General features: G+C 50.0%; 1 protein-coding gene and 1 long non-coding RNA gene across 2 annotated transcripts in view; one reads left to right on the top strand and one right to left on the bottom strand.

The window, feature by feature from the left end:
• ZBTB16 (zinc finger and BTB domain containing 16) overlaps positions 1–5,980 on the top strand; it is a 183,761-nt gene extending 177,781 nt beyond the window's left edge. Inside the window, exon 7 of the mRNA XM_036088175.2 lies at positions 499–5,980. Within this exon, the coding sequence (XP_035944068.1) occupies positions 499–728 (230 nt within the window). The 3' untranslated portion in view covers positions 729–5,980. The remainder of the gene's footprint in view (positions 1–498) is intronic.
• Positions 5,618–26,979, bottom strand: LOC144379469 (uncharacterized). Its single transcript, XR_013442610.1, has 3 exons — positions 26,654–26,979; positions 8,431–8,642; positions 5,618–5,721 (listed from the first exon to the last, which is right to left on the bottom strand). It is a non-coding gene; the product is annotated as an uncharacterized LOC144379469 (long non-coding RNA).

Genomic DNA, 26,979 nt, shown 5'->3' with positions numbered 1-26,979 from the left:
CTACTCCCCACCAGCTGTGGCCCCGAAAGGACTCTTACCCCTTGTTCCCCTGGAAGGAACTGTGCTGAAGAGCCATCCCCAGGGGCTTTCAGGACTTCACTGCCCCTTTTCTAGAGCCCCATACCCTTTCTTCAGAAGGGAGATTCTGGGCCTTTGGGAGGGTTGAGAAGAGGAAGGCAGGGCTAAGGGTGTCTGAGCAACACCACAGCCTCTAGCTGCACGTGGCTGGTGACATGAGCAACAGGGAAGCGCCACGGAACACACAGCTCCACGTGGCAGACGCCCAGTAGCTCTGTGGACCAGTGGCTACCATACTGGATGGTGCATCCATCATCCCGGAGAGTTCTAGAGGAAAAGTGCTAAACTAGAGGGACTGATGTCCTCCCCACCGAGCGTGAGGGTGGCGTGAGGGACCACCCCCCCCCCCCAGCAGCGTCCCCGGGGAGGCGCTCACGGCCCTCTCCCTCTGTCCTGGCTCTCTCCTGCACCCCCCCACAGGTGAGAAGCCCTTCGAGTGCAAGCTGTGCCACCAGCGCTCCCGGGACTACTCGGCCATGATCAAGCACCTGCGAACGCACAACGGCGCCTCGCCCTACCAGTGCACCATCTGCACGGAGTACTGCCCCAGCCTCTCCTCCATGCAGAAGCACATGAAGGGCCACAAGCCCGAGGAGATCCCGCCCGACTGGAGGATAGAGAAGACTTACCTCTACCTGTGCTACGTGTGAGCGGGGCCGCGGCCGCGGCAGGGGAGCGGGCAGCCAGGACAGAGGCGCTACAGCGGGGCGAAGTCGACGACGGACTGGGCGAGAAAAGAGAAATAGAGAAAAAAGGAAAGAAAAAAAGGAAAAAAAAAAGGAAAAAAAAAGAGACAAGGAAAAGGAAACCTGATAGCTGTCTGGCCTCAGAGTCTCTCTGGGGCTCCAGGTGACCTGATGCCCGGCCACTGCCCCTCCCCGGGGTGGGGGGGCCCTCTGTCCCTCCTCTCTGGCTGGAGGTTGGCCTCATTTTCTTGGGTGGGGGTGGAGGTGGTTTGTTCAGCTCAGATGGTGGTGTATTTTTCTTTTTCCTCCAGCCAGACCCCGCCTTTGGCGTCCAAAAGTGGAGGCTAGGAAGGGGGCAAGGGGGCCTCTGGTCAGAGCCACACAATCTGCCTGCCCCCTTCTTGCTGACTCCTCAGAGGAAGGGGGCTGGGGCAGGGAGGGGGCCTGCAGGTGGTGGGGCTGGGCCGGTCACGAGTCGATGGTCACATGGCAGCTCTGGTTTGCTGGGGCAGATTGGGGTGGGAGGCGCTCTCCTTCCCTTCCTACCACTCGGTTTATCTGTTGCTTCCCCTGCACCGCCCCCCCACCATTCTGCCACATCCCTCGTGGTGTCCCCCTCAAGGTCTTCAGCAGCAGCTTCATGGCTCTTGCCCTTCCCCCAGCTCCCTGCCCCTGCCTCCCTGTGACTCCTGTCCTCCCAGGGCAGGTGGGGGGGGGGTGAGCATCTTCCTTCTCGCCCAGCCTTCCTAGCGGGGAAGCTGCGTGTGACTCCAGAGCCCCCACCCTGCCCTCAGCTTTCTGAGAACACAAAATAAATGGAGTACCCCACCCTAGTCAAGCCCTGTCATGAGCGAGGTTCCTGCTGAGCTGCTTTTGCTTCCAAAATGGGAAAACATAACTCACTATATACTGTCCCACCAAACAAACCAACGCCAATCCCTACAACCCCTATTTCAGTCCCTAGGAGAAGGAATCCACGTAAGGACTCAGTGTCCGAGGGGAAGGATGTGGATGTCCTTGCGGGGGGGTGGGGGGTGTTGCTGAGTTGTGCTGGGGACCCCAGCCCTGGTGCAGAGAGCGGCACAGAATTCCTGGGTCTCAGGGCCCCCCCCACCCCCCAGTCCATAGGGAGGAGGAAGGAGAGGAGGAGGAGTTGAAAGCGCTTTGGCCCTTGTGTTATGTTTTGCTTCTTTTCTGTGTCCCCTGTTCCCCTGTTAGCACATTGTACTTGAATTACCTCAGTTTTTTGTGACCTCATGAGCTTTTTTAACCCCTGTATCTCTTTTTTGGTTGGGGGTTGGAGGAATAGGGAGGAAGGACGTTCTTTTCTGTTTCTTGTGTAAATTAAGAGTTGGTTTAATAGACTTCAGCTGGCCTCGGCCCTCCCCATCCCAGCTGGAGGGAGCTGTACGGAAGGAGGCGAGTACTCAGGATCTGAACGTGAGAGCCGGGGGTCAGCAGAAGGTGGGCGGAGGGCAGGGTGTGTCGGGGGCCCGCGGGAGTCACTGTTGGCTCTGCCCGGGGACCGAAGTCCTCTGCGCCCAGGAAGGGGTCAGCCTAAAACATCCTGGAGAAGATCCCACCTTTCTTACAATTAGCTGGGTGATTAGGGTCGAGGGGCCCATATTATTCAGATCCTGGCAACTGTGTGGCCCCAACTCTGCGTGTGTGATCATGGTTGCCAAAATTGGTCTCTCTTCAGGGCTGGAGTGGGGACAAGCCAGGCTTTGTTTTGTTGCGTGAGGGTGGGGGTGTTGTTTTTCTAAAAGCTACCTCTTATGTTCTTCCAGTTCTTCTTTTGTTCCCTTCATGCCTCCCATTCTGCTGCTCTGCTCCCCCCCTTCTCCCCAAACTCCCCACCCTGAATTTTGGAAAGCACATTTGCAATATTTGTGTTCACTTTGGGATGGGCCCTCTGTTTCATCTCACGCTTTATTTGTCAGAGTTGTGTGTGTGTGTGTGTGTGTGTTTTCTTTCCTTTCTCTCTCTGAGAAAGTTGTGGCTGCCGTTTTTATCTTAGGTTTTTAAAAGTGGTTTCGGGAAGCGGTTTTGGGGAGAAGGGTTGTGAGGGCTCTGGGGAAGTCGGAGGGATGGGTGCTGCTGTGACCACCCCCCCGTCCCTCGGTCCCAGCCCTCCTGCCCGCCCCTGCAATCTCGCCCACCAAATCGGAAGGCCTTAAAAATTGTGTGTTGGGGGGGATATGAATTTGGGGGGACTGTCACTAGACTGTTGATGGGGGATTAGGTAGGGAGGATGCTATTTTGCAATTGTAATAATGACAGTGCTTTGGAAAGGAAAAAAAAGTTACACTTGAAATATGTGACTAGAGCTGTTGTCATGTTGATAATGTGAAAAGGAGGACATTTTCTGGGGGAGGGGGGCCGTCTGTAAGAAACCGTTATGCACTATGCTTCCTCCCCCAGTCTGGGAAGAAAGGGGACTGCTGGCCCTCAGGGGATCTGTAAATCCCAGAAAACCAATATTTTAACAGCAAGATAACATTCAACATTGGTGGGGAAGGAAAAAAAAAAATCAAACTATTCCATAGATCTAGCTGACACCTCTCACTCCCCGCCCCCACCGTTCCCACGCAGCCTGGGTCTCCTGCCCTATTCATAAAAGCTGAGAGGGTTGAGCTAATATTTACAAATTGTAATATTTTTGTAATGTTTGTTAGTTCCTTCGTCAGTTCTACAGGACCTTGCCCTTTCCTTTTGTAATGTGAATAGGAAAAAAAAAAGACAAAAAAAAATCCACCACCACCAAAATATCCCTTTGTCCGTGTGTTGCGCGCGTGCGTGTGTTTTTTGTGTGCGGTTGTGTGTTACATCATGCAGTATTGTTGTAATCTGGTGTTACCGCATTGGACGGTACTAAATGAGCACCTGTCTGCCTCCCACCGTCCCCGAGGGACCCCAGCTGGGAAGTAAGGACAGAGAGGGTCAGGGTGGCGTCTGAGGGATACCGGGTGGGAGAGGCCTTGCGCTGGTTTTGCTCTCCCCCTTCGTCCCCCATGGAGCCTCGACGCCCTGCAGAGAGTCCAGCATGCCTCAGCGTTCGGACCTGCCAAGGCCTTCTTAGCCAGGCCTACTGGCCAAGGTGAAGATCAAAAAGTATATGGAATCTTTAGATGGGTCTGGATAAGGGGGGCTGGGGAGACGAGGCACGGTGGAGGGTGCTGTCTCCCCAGGTGAGAGCTGAGTGTTCTACTCCCCTCTTCCTTCTGCCATCTGGCCCCTTGGCCAGCCGCTGTCTTGAGCTGTGAACGGCTGACTACCGAACTTGGCTACTGCCTTATCCAGCATAGCGAAGCTTCTCCAGCCCCGAAAGTCCGAGCTGGTTAACGGTCCCTTTCTAGCGTTCAGCTCCTACAGGCGTGTCCCTTCATGCTTTTGGTAACATTTACCCGTCATGTGCTCTTTCCCTATTCACTCCTTCATTCATTCAAAGCATTAAAATCCTATTTGTATATAGGATAGACAAATATAGAGATATATATATATAGCAAGAGAGAGATATAAAATAGTAAATATCATTGCTGCTTTGGGCTGCTTTGGAGGAGGCCACGGATAGCGGGAAGGTAGGTCTGGGGTGCAGGGGTGGGGAGGGAGGCTGGGGGCCCCAGTGATTCAGTACAATCCAGGGATGCAATGCGGGCTGGTTTAATCTTTGTGCCTGAACAGTTTCTCCGTGTGTAGAAAACGAAACAAAACTGCTGCAATTTTTCACAAGTGTACAGTACCCTTCTGGATGCTGTTGGTCCCACCGGCTGAAGGGGTGTTAAGGCCCTGGAGAGAGAGGGCCGCTTGGCTTACCTCCTTGGCAGGGGAGTGAGCAGTGGTGGGGCGGCCTCCGAACTTTGTCCACGAGGGCTGAGGGGCGGGGGGGCAGGAGGAGATGTGTGGATGGTTCCCTGCAAAGAGCTGAACAAGAGTGAAAGATGGGGGCACCAGATGTTAGACAGAAAAGCAGAAGAAGATCCGACTCTGTTCATTTTTCTGAGGCCTGTGTTCTGTCTTTTTCTACCCCATCTGGTTTCCTCCTTCCCGGGAGCTTCGTGGCGGCACTTACCTGGATATTTCAGCAGGAGGCGAGAAAGCCAGATTGACCCAGCTCAGGGACGCTGATGCGTGGAGGAAAAGGCAGAGCCGGGCCGGGAGAGGGGTGCAAGACAGACCAGGGAGGTTGGGTCAGGGGAGAAGAGCGGGGAGCGAGGGGCGCGGGGCCCCCCAGGCCTGCGAGCTGGCCGCCCTGCGAGCTGGCCGCCCTGCTTCCCTGGGTCCTCGGCGTCCCACTTTGCAGACAGGGTACCAGCCTCCTGGTGTGTGTCCTAGAATTCGTTCACATTAGTGTGTTATGCATGATCTTTGTAAGGTTAAGAAGCCGTGGTGGTGCACCATGACATCCGACCCATATATATAAAGATAAATATATATATATATGTATGTAAATTATAGCACTGAGGGCCCTGCTGCCCTGCTGGACCAAGCAAAACTAAGCCTTTTGGTTTGGGTATTATGTTTTGTTTTGTTATTTGTTTGTTTTTGTGGCTTGTCTTACGTGGTGACAGCACAAGTGTTAATCCGATCGCTCTGTATTACGGAATAGTGTTTTTAATTAATTGATGTTCTAGTTCATGTCTACCTCAGCACCTCCTCTTAGCCTAATTTTAGGAGGCTGCCCAATTTTGTTTCTTCAATTTTACCGGTTACTTTTTTGTACAAATCTCTCTCTCCCCGCCCCCACGCCCCCCACGCCCCGCCCCTGAGCCTCCCCACCCTTCCCCCCCGCCCCCCCCCCGCCCTGCCCGCCCCCCCCCCAGTCTCGCTTGCCAACCCTACCTGTTCTCGTCCCCTGATGCTGTTCCCCCTGACGTTGTGCGGTCCTGGTCGCAGCTTTTCCGCATCTGCCTTCGTTCCGTGTAGATTGATGCGTTTCTTTGTAATTTCAGTGTTTCTGACAAGATTTAAAAAGGAAAAAAGAAAAAAAAAAAATGAATTTCCTGCTGCAGGTTTTTTTCTCTCTCCATGTGTCACTAAGTGAAGTCTGTGCCTTCTATAGCAAAGAGAATATTTTTTACATCCTACTAACAGTAGATTTTTTTGTAGTGAACATTTTTTGTATTTTTATTTATAAGTCTCATAAGAAAAATAGCAATGTTCAGTTGTATACCTTGAATCTGCAGTTAGAAGAGAATAAAGTTAATTCAGTTGTCTCTGGCTTGAAGTGTCCCCTTTTTTTTAAAAAAAAAAAACTGCTTTGTCTTTTCTGCCTTTTCTTGGGTGGTTAACACTAGATGAACTGAGATTTCTGGCTGGGGATGGGGGAAAAGAAAGCTCTGGGGTAGTTATGTGGCCCTTTCTGTCATATTTACGAGGCACATACGTGCTCCACGACATCTTTGTCTCATACTTTTTTAGTTTAAAAAATAGCATTCAGTACACTGTGGTTTGGTCCTTGGAACAATGTATGAAGTCAGCACTGGTCCGTTTATTGCTTCAACCTAGACGTTCGTGCGGCGGCTCGAACCCGTTCCTGCTGCGCGCCCTGGGGATACAGCGGGACAGGACAGACAGACCCCTGCCCTCAGGGAGCCGCAGAATCCCGCTCCCTGGCTCACTTGCGCTAGAACTTGCTTGGGATCACGATAGCAAATCAGGTTTGCTTTTCCCAGGACTCCAGAGGCAGGGCCCTCTCCATTACGGAGACATCATCAACTTCTTCCTGAAATTTCTCAACAAGAAGCTGCCACCCAATTTAAGGTCCCTGGGCCTGTGGCCACCAGGTCCCGTGGAGAAAGGCAGTGGGAACAGGAGGGAACAGGTGGGAGGTGAGGATGCAAACCCAACCTCACGGCTAGCAGAATAAAACATGCCTCCCCCCTCCTCTCCCGGTCCCTGGGCCAAGGCTGCTTCTCTGGGCCTTCCTTCCTCCCCCTGGGGATGGCAGCATTGCCCTGCTTGTCTAGAGCTGTAAAAACCAACTCCACCTAATTCTAGACGCACTGGCCCAGCGCCTCTGCCCGAGGCTGTCCTACCTGTCCAGCCAGCTCCAGCTGAAATAATCCATCCCCTCACCTAGACCTAGGGACCCAGCTTCGATTGCTGCTGCAGCCACTGGGGGTGTGAGACCAGCACCAAGCCTCAGGACGACTGGGCGACCTCCCCAGGTGGAGGAAGGGCCCAGGAGCACTCTGCCCCTTTCTTTCATTTCCCCCCTCTGCTCATCTCTCTCTATTCCTCTAATCTTGTCTTCTCTCATTATCTTTTTGGAGGTTCCTCCTGGCCTTTGTGTCTCTGTCCCACGTTCTTTTTCCTCTCCCCATATTGCTCCTCTTGGAAAACCATCCTTTGCCAAAAATATATTTGGTTTGCTTTTGAGTCTCTGCCCCTGTTCCTCTGCGGGCATCCCTTTCTTCTCCGGGTCCCTTCTCTGAGGTTCCCCAGGCCTCCGCCCCTCCCCCCACCCCTCCCCCTCGGGCCTCCGCTTTCTCTTGACAGATGGGAGGGCAGTGAGCACTCCCTCTTTAAAACAACATTTAATCGCCGTTTTCTGTTCTTGGACATCAAAGCTGGGGCTTAGGCGCTGCGCTGGGGTCGCTGTGGTGTGGGCTCTGGGGGAGAGAAGGTGAGTGAATAGGGGCTGGGCTGAATGGGCTTTGTGTGGCCGCTGGGGTCTGCCTGCTTTACATGCTCTTTGACCCAGATATGATCTCATGGAGAGAAAGGGGCCCTGGCCGGGCCAGCCTGAGAACGTTCTGGGGCCGGACTCAGTCCCCACCCTCCCGCCGCTGCCCGGCCTTGCTGCCCTCTGCCCCAGCCTGCAGGACGGGGCCTGCCACAGGGGGGTGCTCTGCTGGGGTCAGAAGAGGGGCCAGGCTGCCGAGGGAGGGGCTCAGTCCCATCCCAATGTGTTTCTGAGGAGGTGAGCTGGGAGCCCCGAACACACACGGTGCCCCTTCCCCGCCGAGGCTGCTCGGGTTCAGGTGGGCACTTGGGTCACATCATCCCCGCCTTAACAGCTGTCTCCCCAGCTGCACTGGAGGGCTGCCCTCCTGCCAACGGTGGGAGAGCAGAGGCCCAGAGCCAGCGGAGACTTGCTAGAGACTCAAGCAAGTTGTGGCGGGTGAGAAGAGGCAGATGGCGAGCAAGGTTTGAGGCCAGGCCGTCTGTGTCCAGCTTAGCATCACCAGGCCTCCCCACCTGGCTGCCTGGGGAGCCCCTCTCTCCTCCCACCCGGAGGGGGAGGGGGCTGAGGAGGCCTGACCCCAGGTGTTCCGTCCTCCCTCTGTTCCATCTTCCTCTTTGCCTTGCGGCAGCCAGACAAATTTTCCAAAAATGCAGATAGCATCATGTCACCCCTTTGATGAAAGTGCGCGGTGGGGACTCTAGGATGGAATTCAAGCTCCTTAACAAGGCTCACAGCGCCTTCAGGGATCGATCCCCTGTGCTCACCACCCCAGCGCTGTCTCGGGATCACTCCCACCGTACTCTGGGCTCCAGACAACCGGGCCACGGGTGGTTCCTGGAAGACGCTGAGCTCCGCCCCCCGCTGGGCCTTTGCACACGCTGTGTCCTCTTCCAGGAACTGTACCCACACACGCATGCGCTGCCCTTCGGTCTGGCTGTCTCACCGTCTCATTTCCAGGGCTCGCTGGAACCTCACCTCTTGCAGGAAACCTTCCCCGGCCACTGATGCCGGATTGGGTGCCGCCCTGTGCACAGCCTCCACGGGACGGTTCGGGCCCTGTAATCACCGGCTTTCTTCAGTCTCACCGTCAGCCCCACGTTAAGTTCCTCGCAGGCAGGAATTGTGTTGTGTATCTTCGTATTTGCAGAGCCTACCACTGGCTGGCACCCGCGAAGCACCCAATAAATCTTTGTGGAATAAACAGATGAGAGACAGGGAGAAGGAAGGGGAGAGGCGGTTAGCATCTGGGGCTGAGGTTGCAGTTGCCAGGACCCGGGGAAATCGGAGAAGTAGGTGCACAGCACGTGCGTGCCCACCAGCACAGGCGCTCCGGCTTCCTCTCGCAGGTGCCCGTATCCGTTCATGGAGACACTGAGCTGTGATTCCCATGTGCAAAGAGAGGCGCAGCCCGCCCAGGACAGTGGCACCTTGCAGGCAGAGACCTCCCTGAGCATCGCTGGGGTGTGTGTGTGTGTGTGTGTGTGTGCACGGAGACACCTGCTCCCCGGCCAAGACGGGGGACCGACCATCCCCCAGCTCCTTCTGCGGTGCTGGGTCCAACCCCACTATCCACACTCCTAGCCCCTGCCCCCTGGGGGCTGGCAGGAGGGCGGGCTCCTCTCTGGGCTGTGTTTTCTGCTCTCCAGGGGGTGCCTCAGTGAAAGTGAACTCACTCATTTAAACCTGACTCTGCAGGCCTGCCGCCCCCTGCAGCGCTAATTACCCTGTAGTTCTAAACTGATTGCTGTACACTAAGCTTAAGCCCTCCTTTATTTATTTACTGACTACATTAATAGCAAAGCCGCTGCTTTCTGCCCCTCCCCACCGTACACTGGCTGGCTGCACCCCGTTCCTCTGTGTCCCCCCCAGGAGGTGGGGTGCAGAGATGCAGTCTGGCACGGAGCCCCCAAATCTGCCATGCTCATGGAGTCCCAGGGCCAGACAAGGCGGAGAACAATGGCTTTTGTCCGTAAATACTCCCAGGCCCAAGGGAGGGGGCTCCGTCTCTGGTTCTGACTCTTCCATAGAGATGGGAGCGCACAGCACAGCCCAGCTCACCCCCGCCCCCCAAGAGGGGTCTGTTTATAGGACACTCGGGAGCTTCCCTTGGGCTCTCACACCTCCCATGAGGTGCTGAGCACTGGCTGCATTTAGCAGATGGGTAAACTGAGGCTGTGGCTCTACAGCAGTCGGCGAAGGTAGGGCTGGAAGCCAAGACTTCTCACTCCATCAGCCTTGCCCTTACCCCTCCAGCAAGCTGCCTTTCCCGATGTCCTCCCCCTCCTGGCCCCAGCCACCCCGGTCTGACACGTTCCCTTTGCTTGTGGGTCCTCACAGCTTCCACTCCTTGCCATGAGGAAAGAAGCCCGTGGAATCCACACCTCTCTCTCCCAGGTTTTTCTACCTCATTCACACGCTCGCCCAGAATCTGCAGGAACATGGGCCCTAGAGCCTTTCCCAGGACAGACCTTAGCCACACCCCCAGCACCTTCCACGACTCCCACTGGGCAAGTCTGGGGAGTACCGGCCAGCTGCGGGCTTCCACGGGGGAGCGTCTGCCTGTTCTCCCATTCCGGGGCCAGCAGTGCCCATCGCCAAGCTGGCTCGCACTGCCTGCTTCTCCCAGTGCCCTCAGGTTCCATGAGGCAGATCTGGGCCCTGGCCTTGGGGCATGGCAGCATTCTGAAGACCAGATGGGCACCATCAGGGTGCAGCATATGGACCCATGGAATCAAGCACCCAGGCTTGACTTTGATTTGAAATAGCAGGGGGGTGCTGTGCTGGACCCCCTCTAAGGAAGAGGGGCAGTGGGGCTCTGGCAGGAAGAACATGGGGTTCAGAGTCAAGAGGACCTGGGTCTGAGGCCAGATCTGCCATTCACTGTTTGACCTTGGCTGCAATTCAGAACTGCTCCAAGGTCCATTTTGTCAACTGTAAAATGGGGTACAGTAATGTCTGCTCCTTCTACCCTCAGGACAGTCATCAGCTGGAAGAAGGCGTATGAATCCGATTTCTAAAAACCCTGTGCTATAAAAATGAAAATTATAAATGGGGGGGCATGTTCAGGGCTGGTATGGGAGGGTAGCTGATGGCGCAGACATTCATTTCCAGGGAAGGAGCACCCCATAGCCAGGACTCAGGAGGTGGGGGGGGGCAGGTGGTGGTGGGGCTGCTGCCAGAGTGTCCTCCTCCTCTGTGGGCATTGCTGGGACTCTGTCGCCACCCAGTGGGCACTGGCTGCAAGCGCGTCTTGCTTGGGCGGGTCAGCGAAGGGACTGGGAAGGGGTGTCCCGCTGTAAGCGGCTTTGGCTCCTTTGGGTCCCCTGCTATACCGGGTTGGGCTGGATAGAGGGAGGATGTGGTCCAGACTCACATCAGAGAAAGAACAGTAACTACTTGGGAGGAAGTTCAAATGGACTTTCCAGAAGGTCTCCTGAGTCAATGTTTCGATCCTGACCCTTTTTCTCCTACTTTTGCCCCCACTGACCAATTGGTCATACCCAATGCAACTCCTTCTATTCCAAGAGGCTGGATTGGAAGATGTTGTCAGCCAGTCCAAACCCCAGGCATCCATGGGGCCTCATCTTACACTGAGGGAAGGTCAGCCTCGGTTGGAATCCAGCTCCTCAAAAGCTTTGCTACTGGGAGAAGCAGGTAGGCCCAGGAAGGGTTGCACGGTTTGCTGAGTGCCCAGGTCTGGCTCACTGAGGGCCTGAGAGGTGACAGCAAGAGGCTGCCTCTTGGCACCTCCAGCCATCTCAAAGGAATGCCACTAGATGGTTTGGAAGACCCCTCCCAACACTGGACTTCCGACTCTGTGACTCTCACCGCGTCTAAAGATCCTCAGCGCAAAGGATACATCGGGCCTCGTATCACCTGTTAGCACCTCTTTAAAAAGCAGCATTTCACTCTTGAGTTTCTCTCTCTGCCTAGCTGGTGTGGTCTTTAGCTTAAGTGAGCTTCTAGTGACACTGGGTGGTGACAAAGGGGAAATGCATGTATGATGGATAGTCTGATGAAGGTAAGGATTTTCCCTAATAAATCCCTGTCTGGGAAAGAGGGAGTCACAGAATGGCAGGAGTGGGTAGGGAGTGTGTGTGTGTATGGGGGGTGGGGGCTGGACCTCACCAGTTTGACTTGATTAATATTCACCTTTTCTCAGAAATCTCTTGCCAATTAGCATTCCTCCTTAACACCCTATCCCAAGCAGCTGTACTTGACTTTTCCCTTAATTCCCCACAGCACAGCTGAGATCAGGCTGGTATATTTAAATTAGATTTCTCTGAAGTCTCAAGGACAACAAAAGAAAATAAGCACCAAGAACAACATAACATTAGCCCAGCTCTCTGCTTGCTTGCCTTCAGGAGACAGGGGCCATCTTTAATCCCCGCTACCCCCACCCCCCCAGAAGCCCAACTAAGACAGACCCAAAGTGACTGAGTGACAAGTCCTCCTATCAAAGGTCAACTCTTCCCCTTGGGCTCTGACTGTCCTCCTCTCCATCCTTCCAAGCCTGCTCCTTCTTTCCCCTTCTCTCTGCTGCATCCATTTCCCCCTCTCAACCAGATCATTCCCATCAGCTTACACACATCTCCCAGTTTAACCAGCCTTCCCCTGATTCCACCGTCCCCTTTGGTTGCCATCCAAACCCACCTCCTTCAAATGGCAAAAGTCTAGAGAGAGCTGTGATTGGACACTCTCTTCGTTTTGCTTACAGTTTTTGATCTGAGTTTTGTCTCTGTTACTCCACTGAAATTGTCTCGTCAAGCTCCTCAGTGGCTCCGTCTTCCAAAATACAATGGCTCCTTGGCGGTCTTCCTCCTACTTGATCTCTCAGTAGTGTTCTACATCACTGACTCCTTTTGGAAACACTTACTCTCCTGGTTTCTCCCCTACCCCACCGGCTGGTGCTTGTCAGTCTCTTTGGCTTGCTCCTTCCTCTTCCTCTGCTGGAACTCTGGATATTCTATTCGGCTATCTCCCAAGGCTTCCGTGAGCCTCTTACCTTGTCTGTCTACTTCTGCCCCTTTCAATCACATGGCCACACCCAGCCGCAAGGGAGACAGGAAAATGTAGTCCAGCTCTGTTCAGAGATTGGTTTTTGGTGAAGAGCTAGCACATTCTGCCACAGTCTGCCCTTCTAGTCACCATATATCTGTGTAGACTCTTCTTCCCACTCAGAGAAGATACTCACCCCCAAAGAGGAATGACCAAAAATCCCATCCCGTCGTTTGCATCTACTCTGAAATTCGGGATCTCTGGGTGCTGTGCACTCCTTGCCATCAGCTCTGTGAACCAAAAGCAGGCTATCTGCATAGGTTTATGGCCAAAATCAATGACAGTAGTCCATCCTATGAAATGTCAGAATGGTTTGTGAGCTGCTTTCTGCGCTCATCAGTTTTCTCTCCTTCCTCGATATATATTAAGACCCTATTTTCCTTGCAGTTTGGTGTGGCCAGGTGACCGAGGTCCCCCAATCACGTGTGAACAGGGGTCCTTGGCACTGCTGTTGGACGGAGGCTTTTAAGGGGCAGGACCCTGCGTTAGATTCCCAAGGCTGTCATGAGAAATCACCAGAACTTGGTGGCTTAAACCAACAGAAATTTATCCTCTCACAGTTGGGGAAGCCAGAAACCTGAAACCAAGGTGTTGGTAGGGCCTCATTCTCTCTGGAGACTCTAGGGGAGAATTTTTTCTTGTCTCTTCCAGCTCCTGGTGGCTCCTGTGTTCCCGGATTGTGGCGGCCCCTCTGCCTCTGTCTTCACATGGCCTTCTTTCCCGGGGGGCTCTGTGTGTTCTTGCCTGTCTCTTTGAAGGACATGCTCAGTGGATTTAGGGCCCACCCTTACCCAGTATGATCTCATCTCAATCCTCACCTTCATCACACCTGCAAAGACCCCATTTCCAAGTAAAGTCATATTCTGAGGTTAGCGTGGATGAGAATTTTGGGGAAACACTGTCCAATCCACCTCAACCCCCTTTATAACAAAAATCCCCTTGGGCAGTAGGAAGAACGGAGTGCACGCAAGTCCCTGGTCCAGAGAAATGGTGGAGTCCTGGTACGCCGGTATCTGTGAAGATCCCCTGCCCTGGCAATGGAGAACGTTCTTTAATTAGACCTTGGATCTCCTGTCTTGGAAAATGCCCTAGTCCACTGTTCTCTGAAGCCTTTGGGGAATCATTTCTTGACTCTTGTCTGCCCTGGCCACATCTGAAGTGGGTCTTGCCCCTGGGCCTCCCTTAGGACCGCACAATTTCACCACTAGCCCAATTCCCACTTGTACAAATTTGGGGGACCAAGTATGGTTTTAAGCTCCCACAGTCCAAGGCTTCGTTAGGCTGGGTTCATGGATTTTTGGCAATTCAGTTTCTTTAAAAATAGCCTTCCGACCTATGCTTCCAATCCATTCTTCATGCTAGTAACCACGCCTAAAGTTCTTTCTTAGACATAGTTGTCAAACATGCTTTTATTGTTACTATTCTTCTTATTAATTTTCCTCTCCCTCAAATCCGAGCTTCCTTGTCAGCTTCCCGCTGGCTACCTTGGGGCCACCTGAGAGAGTCAGCTTGGGTGGGAAAGGCAACACTCTTAATTTGATGTTTGCCATAGAACCAAATCCCTTTATAAGAGGACTTTAAATAATGAGCCTTCATTGCCCGAAGACTTGTCCAGTGTTATTTCCTGTAATTTAGGGCACAGAAGCAGTCTGCTTACTTATATCCAAGAAAACACACACTTCTTGATCCTACCCCCGCCCCTTTCATTTCTTCTTGGAAACTTGTCATTTTTTTCCCTGAATTCATCCCTCGATAATAATATCTTGCTACAAACCTGGAGGTCAACCATCATACGCTAACATTCTGCTTCTTTCCCCACGGTTTCTTAGAGCTTCAGGCTCAGGATCCACTTGGTCTACCTTCCAGGTGATTGCAGGCAAAAAGATACATTTAGGGAACTGTTCCCGCAGGGGGCCTCATCTTTTCTAGCCAAACTCTCCTTGCTCCTAAATAATCCGGCCACGTCTACCTCTCTGATCCGTCTGCCTCACTGCCTCCCATCTTCCCCCAGACGCAGGACTTTGCAGGTGCTGTTCCTTCTGCCGAGAGCCCCCTGTTCCCTCAATCTTTGCCTGGATGCCTCCTTCTTTTTTTTTTTTTTTTAAAGATTTTATTTATTTATTTGACAGAGAGAGACACAGCGAGAGAGGAAACACAAGCAGGGGGAGTGGGAGAGGGAGAAGCAGGCTTCCCCCTGAGCAGGGAGCCTGATACGGGGCTTGAGCCCAGGACCCTGGGATCATGACCTGAGCCGAAGGCAGATGCTTAACGACTGAGCCACCCAGCCACTCCTGGATGCCTCCTTCTTGAGTAACTCAGGTTTCAACTCAAATATTGCCTCCTAGTGGGATCTATCCTGACCATTCCATTTTATTCGGGGCATCTGTGTGGCTCAGTTGGTTAAGCGTCCAACTCATGATTTCTGCTCAGGTGATGATCTCAGGGTCATGAGGTCAAACCTGCGCTGGGCCCCACACCCAGTGAGGAGTCTGCTTGAGATTCTCTCTCCCTCTGCTCCTTTCCCTGCTGCCACGTGCATACGTGCGTGCCCTCTCTCTGTAAAATAAATAAATCTTTTAAAATAAAATAAAAGTAAAATAAAAATTGAATAAAAGTTGTTTTTTCATTGCATTTAGCACCATCTGACATTCTCTTCTTTATCTGTTTACTTGTCATGGTCCATGTCTGGTTTCCTCTCCATGGGGCCTCTGCGAGAGCCAGGGTCCTGTTGGTCTCGGTCACTGTGACCCTCCTGTTCGGAACAGCACCTACCACACTGTTATTATGAGAACAAATATCAGTACTTACATAACACGTGTGCCAAACACACAATTTTAGTTCCTTGTTGAAATATTTTTTTACTGAACAGTTTCCAAGATACACAAAAGTAGGATAATATGATGGACCCCTCCTAAAACCTGTCACCTGGATTCAACATTCTCAAGATTTTACCATGCTCACTTCATCTACCCTTCTTGCTTTCCTTCCTTCTTTTTCTTTCATTTTTCTTTTCTTTGTTTCTGCTGAAGTCTTTTAAAGAAAATCCGAGGCATAATGTCACTCCCCCCCACGCCCACTACATACTGGTATTTCTTCAGTGGCATTCACACACCTTCAAAGATTAGCAATAGTTGCTCAGTATCATCACTTAGTCCATGTTCAGATTTTCCTGATTGCCTCAAAACTAACTTTGTAGATTTGCTCTCTTTGGATCAGGAGCCAAACTAGGACCATGAGCTGTATCCCTCAGATCTCCTTCCAACCATGCTGTTGACTTGTTGAGAAAAGGGGTGATTACAGCTGACCCTCCAACAACATGGGTTTGAACTGCGCAGGTCCACTTATAGTGATTTTTTCCCCATAACTACAGTCCAGCACTGTAAATGTATTTTCTCCTCCTAATGATTTTCTTTTCTCTAGCTGACTTTATTGTGAGAACACGGTATATTATGCACATAACATACAAAATATGTGTTAATCGACAGTTCATGTTATCGGTGAGGCTTCCGGTCAACGGTAGGCTATCAGGAGTTAAGTTTTGGGGGAGTCAAAAGTTCTATGCAGATTTCCAACTGCGCAGGGGCAGTACCCCCAACCCCCACGTTGTCAAGGGTCAACTAACTGTATTATTAACTATTGAGTTGTAAGATGATGAGGGCCCAAAATGGAGCTGGGTAGTGGGAGTGCAAAAGACAAAACGGTCGAGGAGATGTTGTGGAGGAGTCTTCTGGCTGACCCTGCCTTCTGTCTGTCCAGTGCGGTGGTGATAACACTACACTCTCTGAGGCATCAGGAGTTACAAGACCACCAGTGTCCTTGCTCCCTCTTATAGGGTCTCTGGTGTGACAGCTGACAGAAACCCTCAGATTAGCTAATTGTATCTCTTACTTTAGTAGTTTGCTCAGCTTCTCCCAGCTGGGCAGAACATTTGTACAACCCTCCCACTTCTTCACAAAATTCCCTCTTTATCTTGCTTCCTCGGAAGCTTGTTAGGAGAGAGTCCCCATACACGATGCTTCCTATGGTTCCCGGACCACCTGTGCACCAAAACTCATGGGGTTTGTTCTGTTTCTTTCTTTCTTACTTTCTTTTCTTTCTTTCTTTTCTTTTCCTTCCTTCCTTCCTCCCTCGTAGGCTCCACACCCAAGGTGGGACTTGAACTCACGACCCTGACATCAAGAGTCAAATGTTCTATCGACTGAGCTAGCCAGGCATTCCTGTTCTGCTTCTGTAAAAACTACAATCAAAGCAGCTAGTTCCCTACCCCAGACCTTCCGAATCAGAACTCGTGGGCATGTTCCCTGGAATCTGTCGTTTCAACCACTTTCCAGATGACTATGATATAGCTGATTCACAGACTTGTATCAAAAGCCTCACAGAATACACCAATGGTATGAGTCATAAGATAAAGTGTGTAAAGGATTTCTGCTAGCAGAATTACGACTCCTTTGGAGCCAGTCATCCCCACCTTTTTTGTTTGTGCATATGCTTTTCATTACAGTTTGTACACGTACCCCAATATTTGTTTATGCTTTATATACATATACTACCGTACTACCATATTAGGTATAAAACATACTAAAATATAGCAGTTTTAAAGATTTAACAAGTAAATAAAAATAGAAGTTCTAATATTCACTTCTTGCAGCCTGGAGGTTTTTCTTGGACTCCCATCTGTGGATGACTGCTCTGGGATATTCTCACCCAATTGTCCTTTGCCTGAGGCTGCCCCAGGAAGTCCAGTATGAAGAGCTTCCAGATATCATGAAAAACTCCTTAATCCTGGATAATTCTTTATCATAACCTCAAATCCTGCTTGGAGAGAGGTTTGTCTGGTTCACCTGGCCTGAATTTTTTCTCTACAATGTGACCAGGGGAACTTTCCCAAATTAGTTGCTGAGCGAGAAAACAGACACATCTGTCGGCAGTCCAGGTGGGGTTGGGCCCCAGCCCCTATTCTTCCTGTGGCCCTCGTGGATCTCTGGAGCTCAGGGCATAAAAATTCCTAATGAATGTATTTAAGGCTGCAGAGAGAGAAAAGGCAATTAGGGCCCAGAGGAAGCAGAAGACAAACTGAGGTAAGGAGCCTAGAACTTGCCATTTCTAGGGCTCTTGGTTCCTTCCCATAGATCTGAGTTTCCATCAGGTATCATTTTCCTTTAGCCTGAAAAGCTTCCTTTAGTATTTCTCAGTGCGGGTTTGTTGGTACAAATTCTCTCAGCTTCCACTGATCTGAAAATGTCTTTACTTCACCCTCATTTTTTGAAGAGTATCTTTGCTGGATATGGAATTCTGGGTTGACAGTTATTTTGTTTGTTTGTCTAGAGATTTAAGAATGTCATTCCTTCTCTCTGACCTCCACTGTTTCTGATGAGAACTCAGCCATTATTTGTGGCATTGTTTCCCTTGACAGAATATGTCATTTTTCTCTGGATGATTTCACAATTTTCAGAAGTTGAACTATATGATGTGCCTAGTTGTGACTTTCTTTACTTGGGAGCTTCCTGAGCTTTTTGGATCTGTAGGTTGGTATGTTTTACCAAATTTGGGCAAGTTATAACTAATTTTTCTTCATATATCTTTTTCTACCGCATTCTCTCCCTCCTTTTCTTCAGGGATTCTAATTAGCTATATGCTATACAGCTTTATATTTTCCCACAAGTTTCTGAGGCTCTGTTCATTTAATTTCGATCTTTGTTCTCTTTCTTCTTCAGACTGAATCATTTTTATGACTCTGTCTTCAAGTTTGTGGGCTCTGACTTCTGCCATCTCCAATCTGCTTTTATTTATTTATTTATTTTTTAAAGACCCTATTTATTTATTTGACACAGAGAGAGAGAGAGAGGAATCACAAGCAGGCAGAGTGGCAGGGAGCGGCAGAGGGAGAAGCAGGCTTCCCGCGGAGCAGGGAGCCCGACGTGGGACTCGATCCCAGGACCCCGGGATCGTGACCTGAGCCGAAGGCAGACGCCTAACGACTGAGCCACCCAGGCGCCCCTCCAATCTGCTTTTAAAGCCACCAGTGAATTCCTCACTTCAGACATTGTATTTTCAGTCTAGAATTTCTTTACAAAAGTTCCGTTTCTCCGTCGAGATTCTGCATTTGTTGTTCATTAAGACTTTATTTTTTTCTTTAATTCCTCGAACACATTCATTATAACTACCTTAAAGTCCTGGTCTGCTAATTTCATCATGTAGATCATCTCAGAGTCTGTTTCCATGGATACCTTTTTTTTACAGGTAACATTTTTCCTAGTTATTGGAATACCTTGGAAGTTTTTATTGTAAGTTAGATATTGTGGGTGATCTATTGGAAAGAGTCTGGATTATGTTGTTTGCCTTTAAAGAGTGTTGTGTTTTGTTTTGGCAGGCAATTAATTTATCGGAAGATTTCCTTGCCCCTGTCAAGCCTTCGTTTAAGGTTTTGTTAGGGTGAATCTAAAGTAGCCTTTATTCTAGGACATGATCCTTCTTCCCAAAGCATAAATTTTCTGGTATAGCAGCTGAATGCTGTAACAAGAGGATCTCTCCACTCTGGCGGGAACGATGGCTCCCAGCACTATGTGACCGCTAGTTTTTCCATTCTTTGCTTAACTCCTTAGCAGCCAATCTCTTATGAAGTCTCAACCTGTACCTACTCAGCCCAGTTCTCGACAGAAACTGACAGCGAGCCCCTGGTATGGCTTAAATTGTGTTCCCCCCAAAAGATACATTGAAGTTCAATCCCCCAATACTTCTGACCATGACCTTTATTTGGAAATAGGGTTTTTAAAGAGGTAATTAAATTAAAATGAGGTCATTGTCGTGGGTCGTAATCTAGTATAACCAGTGTCCTTCTAAAAAGGGGAAATTGGACACAGAGAGAAAGCCATGTGAAGATGAAGGGAAAGATCAAGGTGATACATCTAGAAGCCAAGGAATGTCAAAGATTGACGGCAATCACCAGACACCAGGGAAGAGGTGTGGAACAGCCCCTCACCCACCCACATTCTGACACCTTGATCTCAGACTTTGAGCCTCCAGAACTGGGAGAGAATACGTTTCTGTTGTTTGAGCCCCCCCAGTTTGTGGTACTTTGTATGATAGCCCTAGTAAATGAATGCACACCCACAGAGACTTTGTGGGGGTCCCCATGTGACCCCCTCCTCCCTGGCGCTGGCCCTCCAAGTTCCATCTGGTCTACAGCTCCGAACCCTGATCTTTTTCTTCTCAGCTCAGCAGGATGGCTGGACTCTTCTTGGGTTCCACCTTTTCGTGCTGTAGTCCGGAAAGTGTCCCCAGGTGGAGAGCTGGAGGAGGCTGGGCTCACTTGATGTGATTGCAGTTGTGCGCTGTCTCTTGTCCAATGACTGAAGACAGCAGTGTCACACGTTTGGTCCAGTTCGGTAGTTTTTACGGTGAAAGGCAATACTAGTATTTGTTACTCTGCCATGGCCAGAAGTGAAATTTCTGTTCTAAATTCTTTGAGTTATTTATTTTGAATAAATTATTTGAACTCATTTACTTCTCTTGACACCTCTATGAGGTAGACAGATTGTTAACCTCATGAGTTCCAGATTAAAAAAAAAAAGCGAGGCAAAAAAAAAAAGATTAAATAACTATAACTGGTCCAAGGATACATCTTATAAATGATAGAGGTAGACTTTGAATCTAGGCAGTTTAACTGTAGAGTCCATGCTCTTCAATATTAACCAACGATCTTACATAACAGGTCTCAATGAATGTACTTTGAATGAAGGAATAGATGGCTGTCTCTTCTTTTTTTTTTTTTAAAGATTTTATTTATTTATTTATTAGAGAGCGAGCGAGAGAGAAACAGCATGAGAGAGGAGAGGGTCAGAGGGAGAAGCAGGCTCCCCGCTGAGCCGGGAGCCCGATGTGGGACTCGATCCCAAGACCCTGGGATCATGACCTGAGCCGAAGGCAGTCGCTTAACCAACTGAGCCACCCAGGCGCCCTGATGGCTGTCTCTTCTACTTCATTGCCCATTTACCTGATAGTCCACCTGCCCGTGAAAATCCCAACATCACATCAAACTAGTGTGTTCACTTCTTTTCCACCCAGACTTTTAAGCACTCTGGAGAAAATCACACTGAACTTTTACCAAGACTGAACTCCTACCAAGTTATCTGGACCTTTGAAAATAGCTAATAGTTCTGTCTTTCCCTCATCTTTGCCTTCCATTGGCTGTTGGTTCTGCCTTAAATCTCAAACACCTGTACCTCCCTCCTCATTTTCAGGAAAAACACAATTTCCAGCTGTGAACTCTCAGATTCCCACTCATCTCTCTAAATTTGACTTGTGTTGACACGTATCCTTGCCTTTTGCTCTACTGTGAAAATATTTAGTGTTTCTCTCTCTTGTCTAAGGCATATCCACGTGTGGCTACGGCTTGATGCCTTTCTCCTCCTTTGAGCCAAGTGTTTGGAAGTCTTGTTTTTCTTCCCTGTGTCCTCATCACCCTCTCCTCTCCAGCTCACTCCCTCAACTCCAATCTGGCATCTGTACTCATCCCCTATTCATTAATTAATGTTGGCTTTCCTTTGATTAATTTTATCCTTATGCTTTCTTTAAATGTATTTGTTATCATTTTAACTTCTTGATCTGGATCCCTAATTTATTATTTTTTACTGTTCATTAATATCAATATTTAAGATCATGAGTTTTCCACTGCTGTGTATCTTATAGATTCTCCTCTGTGGGACAGTTTTCTATATATTTTAAAATTTTTGTTTTCCTTTCCTCATTGATCCAAGAGTGTTTAAGAGAAAATTTAAAAATTTCTTTGTGGTAGAGTATCTTTTTTTGTGTGTGTGTGTTTTTGTAATGAATATCTGTTTTATTGCATTTTAATCAGAGTACTTTATTTTATATTATTTCTACTTTAGGGAAATTTTATAATTTCTCTGTTGTTTTATATACAGTAAATTCTTGAATATTCCATGGACAGTTTTAGCAAAAAGTATACTTTCTGTTTTCAGACTACAGAGCTCAATATATCAATTAACTAAATTTGTGTTATTAATTACATTTTAATTTCTTCTTTATTAAAGAAAAGGTGAACATAGGGAACCTATGCCCTTTCCCTGAGTATGGGCTAGGAAGTGTCGAGACCCCAGACTTGTCCCTACTCTCAATATGGCGCCAAAGCAGAAGAACTGTTACCATGGTTGCTTCACGGCCCAGAGCGTCCTGAGGAGTGGGAGAGTGATTTCCCTCGCTCCTGAGTGGGGAATGTAATAGGGCAGAGGGAGAGAGACAGGCATGGAGGTTGCATAAAGGGGATGTTGTAACTCTTGTTAATCAGTGATCTGGGACCACATTATGCAATGGAATCTTCATAGGTGCCAGCAGCGTGGACCAAGGCCAGCTTCCCCCCACCCCCTGGCACCACATAAATTCCCCACTCCCACCCCACCCACACTCCTGGTGAAGGAAGACTCTAAGTGATTGAGATTTAATGTCTACCACCCATTTGAATGGGACTTGAAGAATAAATTCAGTTCAGTTATAGAACAAGTATTTTTTGCATGTTCATTCCACATCTGTGGCTCCAGCTCAGATCTCTCTGTGCATTCTAGACTTATATCTGGGTTAGATTAGGCTTTTCAGCCTCAAGCTGAGCGTGCCCAAAACTAAAGCCATCTCTGCTCATTGTCTCATCTTCACCCCTCAACTAAAACCTGTTCTTCTTGTCTTCCCTATTTTTCTAAATCTTGTCCACATCCAATAAGTTGTCTGGGGCAGAAACCAGGTATTGTGTGAGGGGGTGTAGTTCAGAAAATGCTAAAGATCAAAAACAAACTGAGGCATATCCATTCTGCTAACAACCATATATACTGGGCTTCACAGGTGAGTTACTCTAAGAAGTGGGCATCCTTTTAAAATAGTTTGAAAAACCACTGTACAGGAGAGGATGCAATGCAGTGGAGTAGAAGAGCCTAGAAACCCTTCCATACAAGCCAAAGCCACTGATAGGCCTGGAGATTGGGGTCGGACTAGAGAGTGGGGTCCACTGCTGGAGGAGGCAGCTGGAGAGGAGGATGGGAGTTGCTGAGTGTGGCAGAGGTGAATGGCCAAAGGGAAGAGGGTTCCAGGAACATTTTTCATTGGCTGTTTTGGTCTTTATCCAAGTATTTGAGGGCAGGCAAAGTGACTGAGCCTGAGCTCCATCAAGAAGGGCCCAGGGCATCAGACTGTCTGCTCCTTCCTGGACAAAGCTCACGATTCTCCATGGCTCTCCAGGAATCCATGGGGCTGGATGTCTACAAGATGTGTTTTGAACCCACAGCCTACCTGGGCTACTTCAAGATGGGCCAGAGCTCCGTGGGTGATGAGTTCCTCCATTTCCTGCTAAAATGCTACAACACCACTTTTAAGTCAGATGCTGGTCTCCTTGAACCCTGGAAGAGGTTTGTGGGAGGAAGGGTGGGCATGGAAATTTTAAATTAGATGCTGGTCTTCTTCAACCCTAGTGCAAGTTTACGGTGGGATGGGGGAAGGTAGCCAGGCAATTGGCAGGAACTCTGGACTTGGAGATAATGTGGAACCTCCCTATAGGCTGATTTTAGATATACTTGATGTATGGTACTAGGTGGGATGCCCTAAACATTTCTGAGGTCTCTGGGTCAAGATTTTCTCCTCCCATAAAGTCTAAGAGCTGTGGTCTTTGATGGCACTGAGTAGCCCTGTCTTCTCCCTATCCCTGTCAAAAAGAAGCTGCAAGGGGCATCAGTGTAGGAAGCCTCTTTCCAAATTCAGTGCAGGAGGCTTTCGTTCTCTGCGTGATTACCACTGTGGCCTGTGAAAACATCATGGGTGGGTGCCTCTCAGATTTGCCCCTAGGGGAAGAATGGTGTTTGGCAGGCTGGATCATTAACATCAAATAATGGGTCTCTTTTCATGATTCACATGAGAAGGAAACATAACCCCATAGCATAGCTAGAATTTCCTTGATGAACAACCTCCTGCTATCAAATTTTCTGAAACCTTTGATGCTTGCCTCCATTTATCTGCCACTGTAACCTACAGGTAACACAAACGAAGGGGAAACAAACAAAATGTAGCAGCAGAATCCAGGAGCAGGTGAGCAGTCTTTGTTCAGTAGCGGGTCGGGACCCCTCGGTCCAGCTAGTTTTCTCTCCTTGCCACCTTGTTGTTTATCTTGGAAGCCCCTTGCCAGGGTCCAAATGCTACTGATATTTTGTGTTAACCCAGTCTCTCCCTGGCTGGAGAGAAGGCAAAATGGGAAGGGGAGACCAAGGGCTCTGTGGGCAGGCCTATATTCCCCTTTTAGTCCTGCTAAGAAAGTTTCTGGGAATACAGGTGGTGCTCAATGAATGTTTGCTGATTGAGCTTTGGAATGTTACTTAACACAGACAAGAACCGCCTCGAGCTGGAAAAGTGGCTAGAGAAGATCCCAGGGGCATTGCACTGGTCCCCAGTGGTGAGATCTGTGGGTGAGTTTGAGGGGGACAGGTCAGGGGTTTGTTGTTTGCTTGGGATCGCCATGATGCGAGCTTCACTTAACTCCCAGAATCAAGAATTTTTCACGGGGCTCGTGTAGAAATGGCAAAGCAGGGGGAGACTAAGAAGGAAGGAAGTGGGGGCGGGGATTCCAAGAAGAAAGGAGGAAGAGTGAGAGATGAATCTGATAAAGAGCAAAAGAGGGAAGAGAAATAGATGGCTGTAGACAGACCCAGAGCCAGAGGGAATTGTCACGAACGGCTACCCAGAAGGCCAGGGCGTGCGCCCCCGCGCTGACATAGACCTGTGATAGACAGACGTTCTGATGGGCAGGCGCCCCTGTTGTTCCAGTTACAGCCTCCAGGTGGCGCCAAACTTGTGGCATCTTTCTGCCCATCGCAGGAGGTGGGCATAGAATTAAGCCCAATCTTGCACGCAAGTGAACAGACTCTACTTACCTTGGATAATTTCAGGGCAGCAGGAAGGTCCACCGTAGCACCTCCACTCCCCAAATACCACTGTCCCCAGTTAGGTAAGACGGTTGAAGTTGTATATTAGATTCTTATGTCTTTTGCTTAAGCCTGTGATTTTTTTTAAGATTTTACTTATTTCTTTGACAGAGAGAGAGAGAGCACAAGCGAGGGGAACGGCAGGCAGAGAGAGAGGGAGAAGCAGGCTTCCTGCCGAGCAGGGAGCCTGACCCGGGGCTCGATCCCAGGACCCTGGGATCATGACCTGAGCCGAAGGCAGACGCTTCACCAACTGAGCCACCCAGGTGCCCCCAGACTGTGACTTTTTAAAAATGCGGAACTGGAAAGAGTAAATCTGTAAGTGCCAGTCCTTACGCATACATCAGTATGAATGAGCCCCACATGCTGAGAACAGGTGTAGGTAAGAAGAGAATGTGTGTGGGGAGCAGTGAGGAGGCCGCATGGCATGGTCAGGAGACATGGGGAGAGCCTGGTGGACACCCGCAAAGTCTGCCAAGCGCATTTTGTAAGATTTGCTCAGCTGATTCCTGGCCAACTTTCCATGTCCTTTTGCACTTGGCTGGGTCGTGTTAAACATGGACCTAGCAGACAGAGAACAGACCAAGCGCCAGGAGTACATTGCCCAGAGAGGGGCTACCAGTGGAAAGAGCAGTGCCCTCGGGGTCAGGGTCAGCAGCTGGCTTCCTGACTGTGCCCCTGTCTCCGAGACTCGGTTTCTTGGTCTGTAAAGCCGGTGACTTGATATTCTGGGGTCTGTGTGAGAGGCAGAGAATGGCCAGGAGTGACGTATGCGTCTCACACGATGAGCCTGACCCTGCTGGCCACTCCTTCCTCTCCCCTCCACTTAGAGTCAAGTGGGCTGAGGAGGAGGAGCGGCTAAGGAGACCTGTGCGCCAGGTACTCAAGGGTGACACCCCTGGCCGACTGTCTCCTTTCCGCCCTGTGCCTTGAGGCTGCCTACCTCACCCTGGAAGCCTTCCAGGATGCCCTGTGCCACCCCAGGTCCCTGCTCCGGCCCAGGGGCCATCTGGTGCTGGGCGGGAGCCTTGAGACCACCTTCTACATGGTGGGGGCCAAGAGGTTCTCTGCACTGCCACCGAAGGAGAAATTCGTGGGGGGATGCCCCCCCGGGGCCTGGCTTCACCACCAAGAAGCTGGAGAAGGCTCAGTGGGCAGCTGAGACTCTCCTGGAGAAGCGTTCAGACCACACGGGGACATTCTTCATGGCCCAGAGAAGGGACTGAGCAGCATACTGGGAAGGCGAGGGAGCACGCGGGGCAGGACTTCGAGGCCACATTCTGGCCGCCTCCCCCGTTTGCTTTCCTCTCCCGTCAGCCAGCTTTATTTAGAACCCTTACCAGCAAATGCTTTTAGAGTCTTATTATACATGATTGCCAGGTAAATAGGGATGTTTATCTCACACAGAGAGGTTCATAAGATACTCTGCTAATGGCCCAGGGTCGGGGAAAGAATTGGACCAGAGAAATAAAGCTGTGCCTCCCCTAGTTTTGAGGGTGGCTCGGTTGCATGGATGAGGGTAGAGTCCCCCACGATCACCTAATTTAGGCATTCTGGGGACTGCTCACCTTCTGAGCTCATTCCCCACCCGAATCTTCACCCCTGCTGATACTGCGGCCCCATCCCACGAAACGAAGAGAATACAGGCTTTGGCGTCAGGGGACATGGATTTTGGTACTTGGCTCTCGGCTTACTTGCTCTTGTGATGTCGGGTGGGTTGTTAATACCTCAGAGCCTCAGTGTCCCCATCTCTGAAATGGATAGAATAACCCGCCTCCCCAGGGTTATTGTGAGACTCCCAAAGATAGAACATGAATACACCTGGTAGATAATCATGTGTGCAATGTTGTACGTGTAAGTTTTTGCTGACACTCCATATGCGTGTAACAAGCAGTTCTAAAGGGAGCTGGAGTTCTAAAGAGGTGGTTTTCCTTCTTCATCCAACGCGATCCACCTAAGCCAGTTTGGGACAGGGATGGGGCGCTTGGGAAAGACTTTTGAAGGAAGTAGCAGCAGATCAGTGGGATGTAAGGGGTGACTGGGAGTAAGGTCTCAGATCAGTGAGATGTAAGGGGTGACTGGGAGTAAGGTGAAAGAATCGGGGGCATAGTCTGTGAAGAGCAGGAATTCTGCAGTAGCAGAGACCCAGAGGGGAAGTAACATACCATGTTTGGTGAACTTCAGGCAAAACTGAAGACAGCTGGGTAGGTTGAGGTCCTGTCCCTGGTGGTCCCCGATAACCCACCGGGCACTGGCATGGTGAAGCGAGCCAACACTTCGAGCGGGCAGAGAAGTTGCCCAAGCCGTGATGGTTGGTTTGGGGTAGGAGGTAGGCAAGCAAGTAATTTATTCATCCAACAAATATTTGTTGAGTGCCTACGTAAAGCTAGGCACTGTGCTCAGTAAGTGTCAGAAACTTTGCCCGAGACTGGTCCTTACCGTAAACACAGTTGCAACACTTAAGCCCTTGATCACATCATGCCCCATGTCT

The sequence above is a fragment of the Halichoerus grypus genome, chromosome 11 (assembly GCF_964656455.1).
Source record: "Halichoerus grypus chromosome 11, mHalGry1.hap1.1, whole genome shotgun sequence".
NCBI classification, from domain to species: domain Eukaryota; kingdom Metazoa; phylum Chordata; class Mammalia; order Carnivora; family Phocidae; genus Halichoerus; species Halichoerus grypus.
The sequence above is the reverse complement of the archived record's forward strand: the minus strand, read 5'-3'. Positions and strand labels throughout refer to the sequence as shown.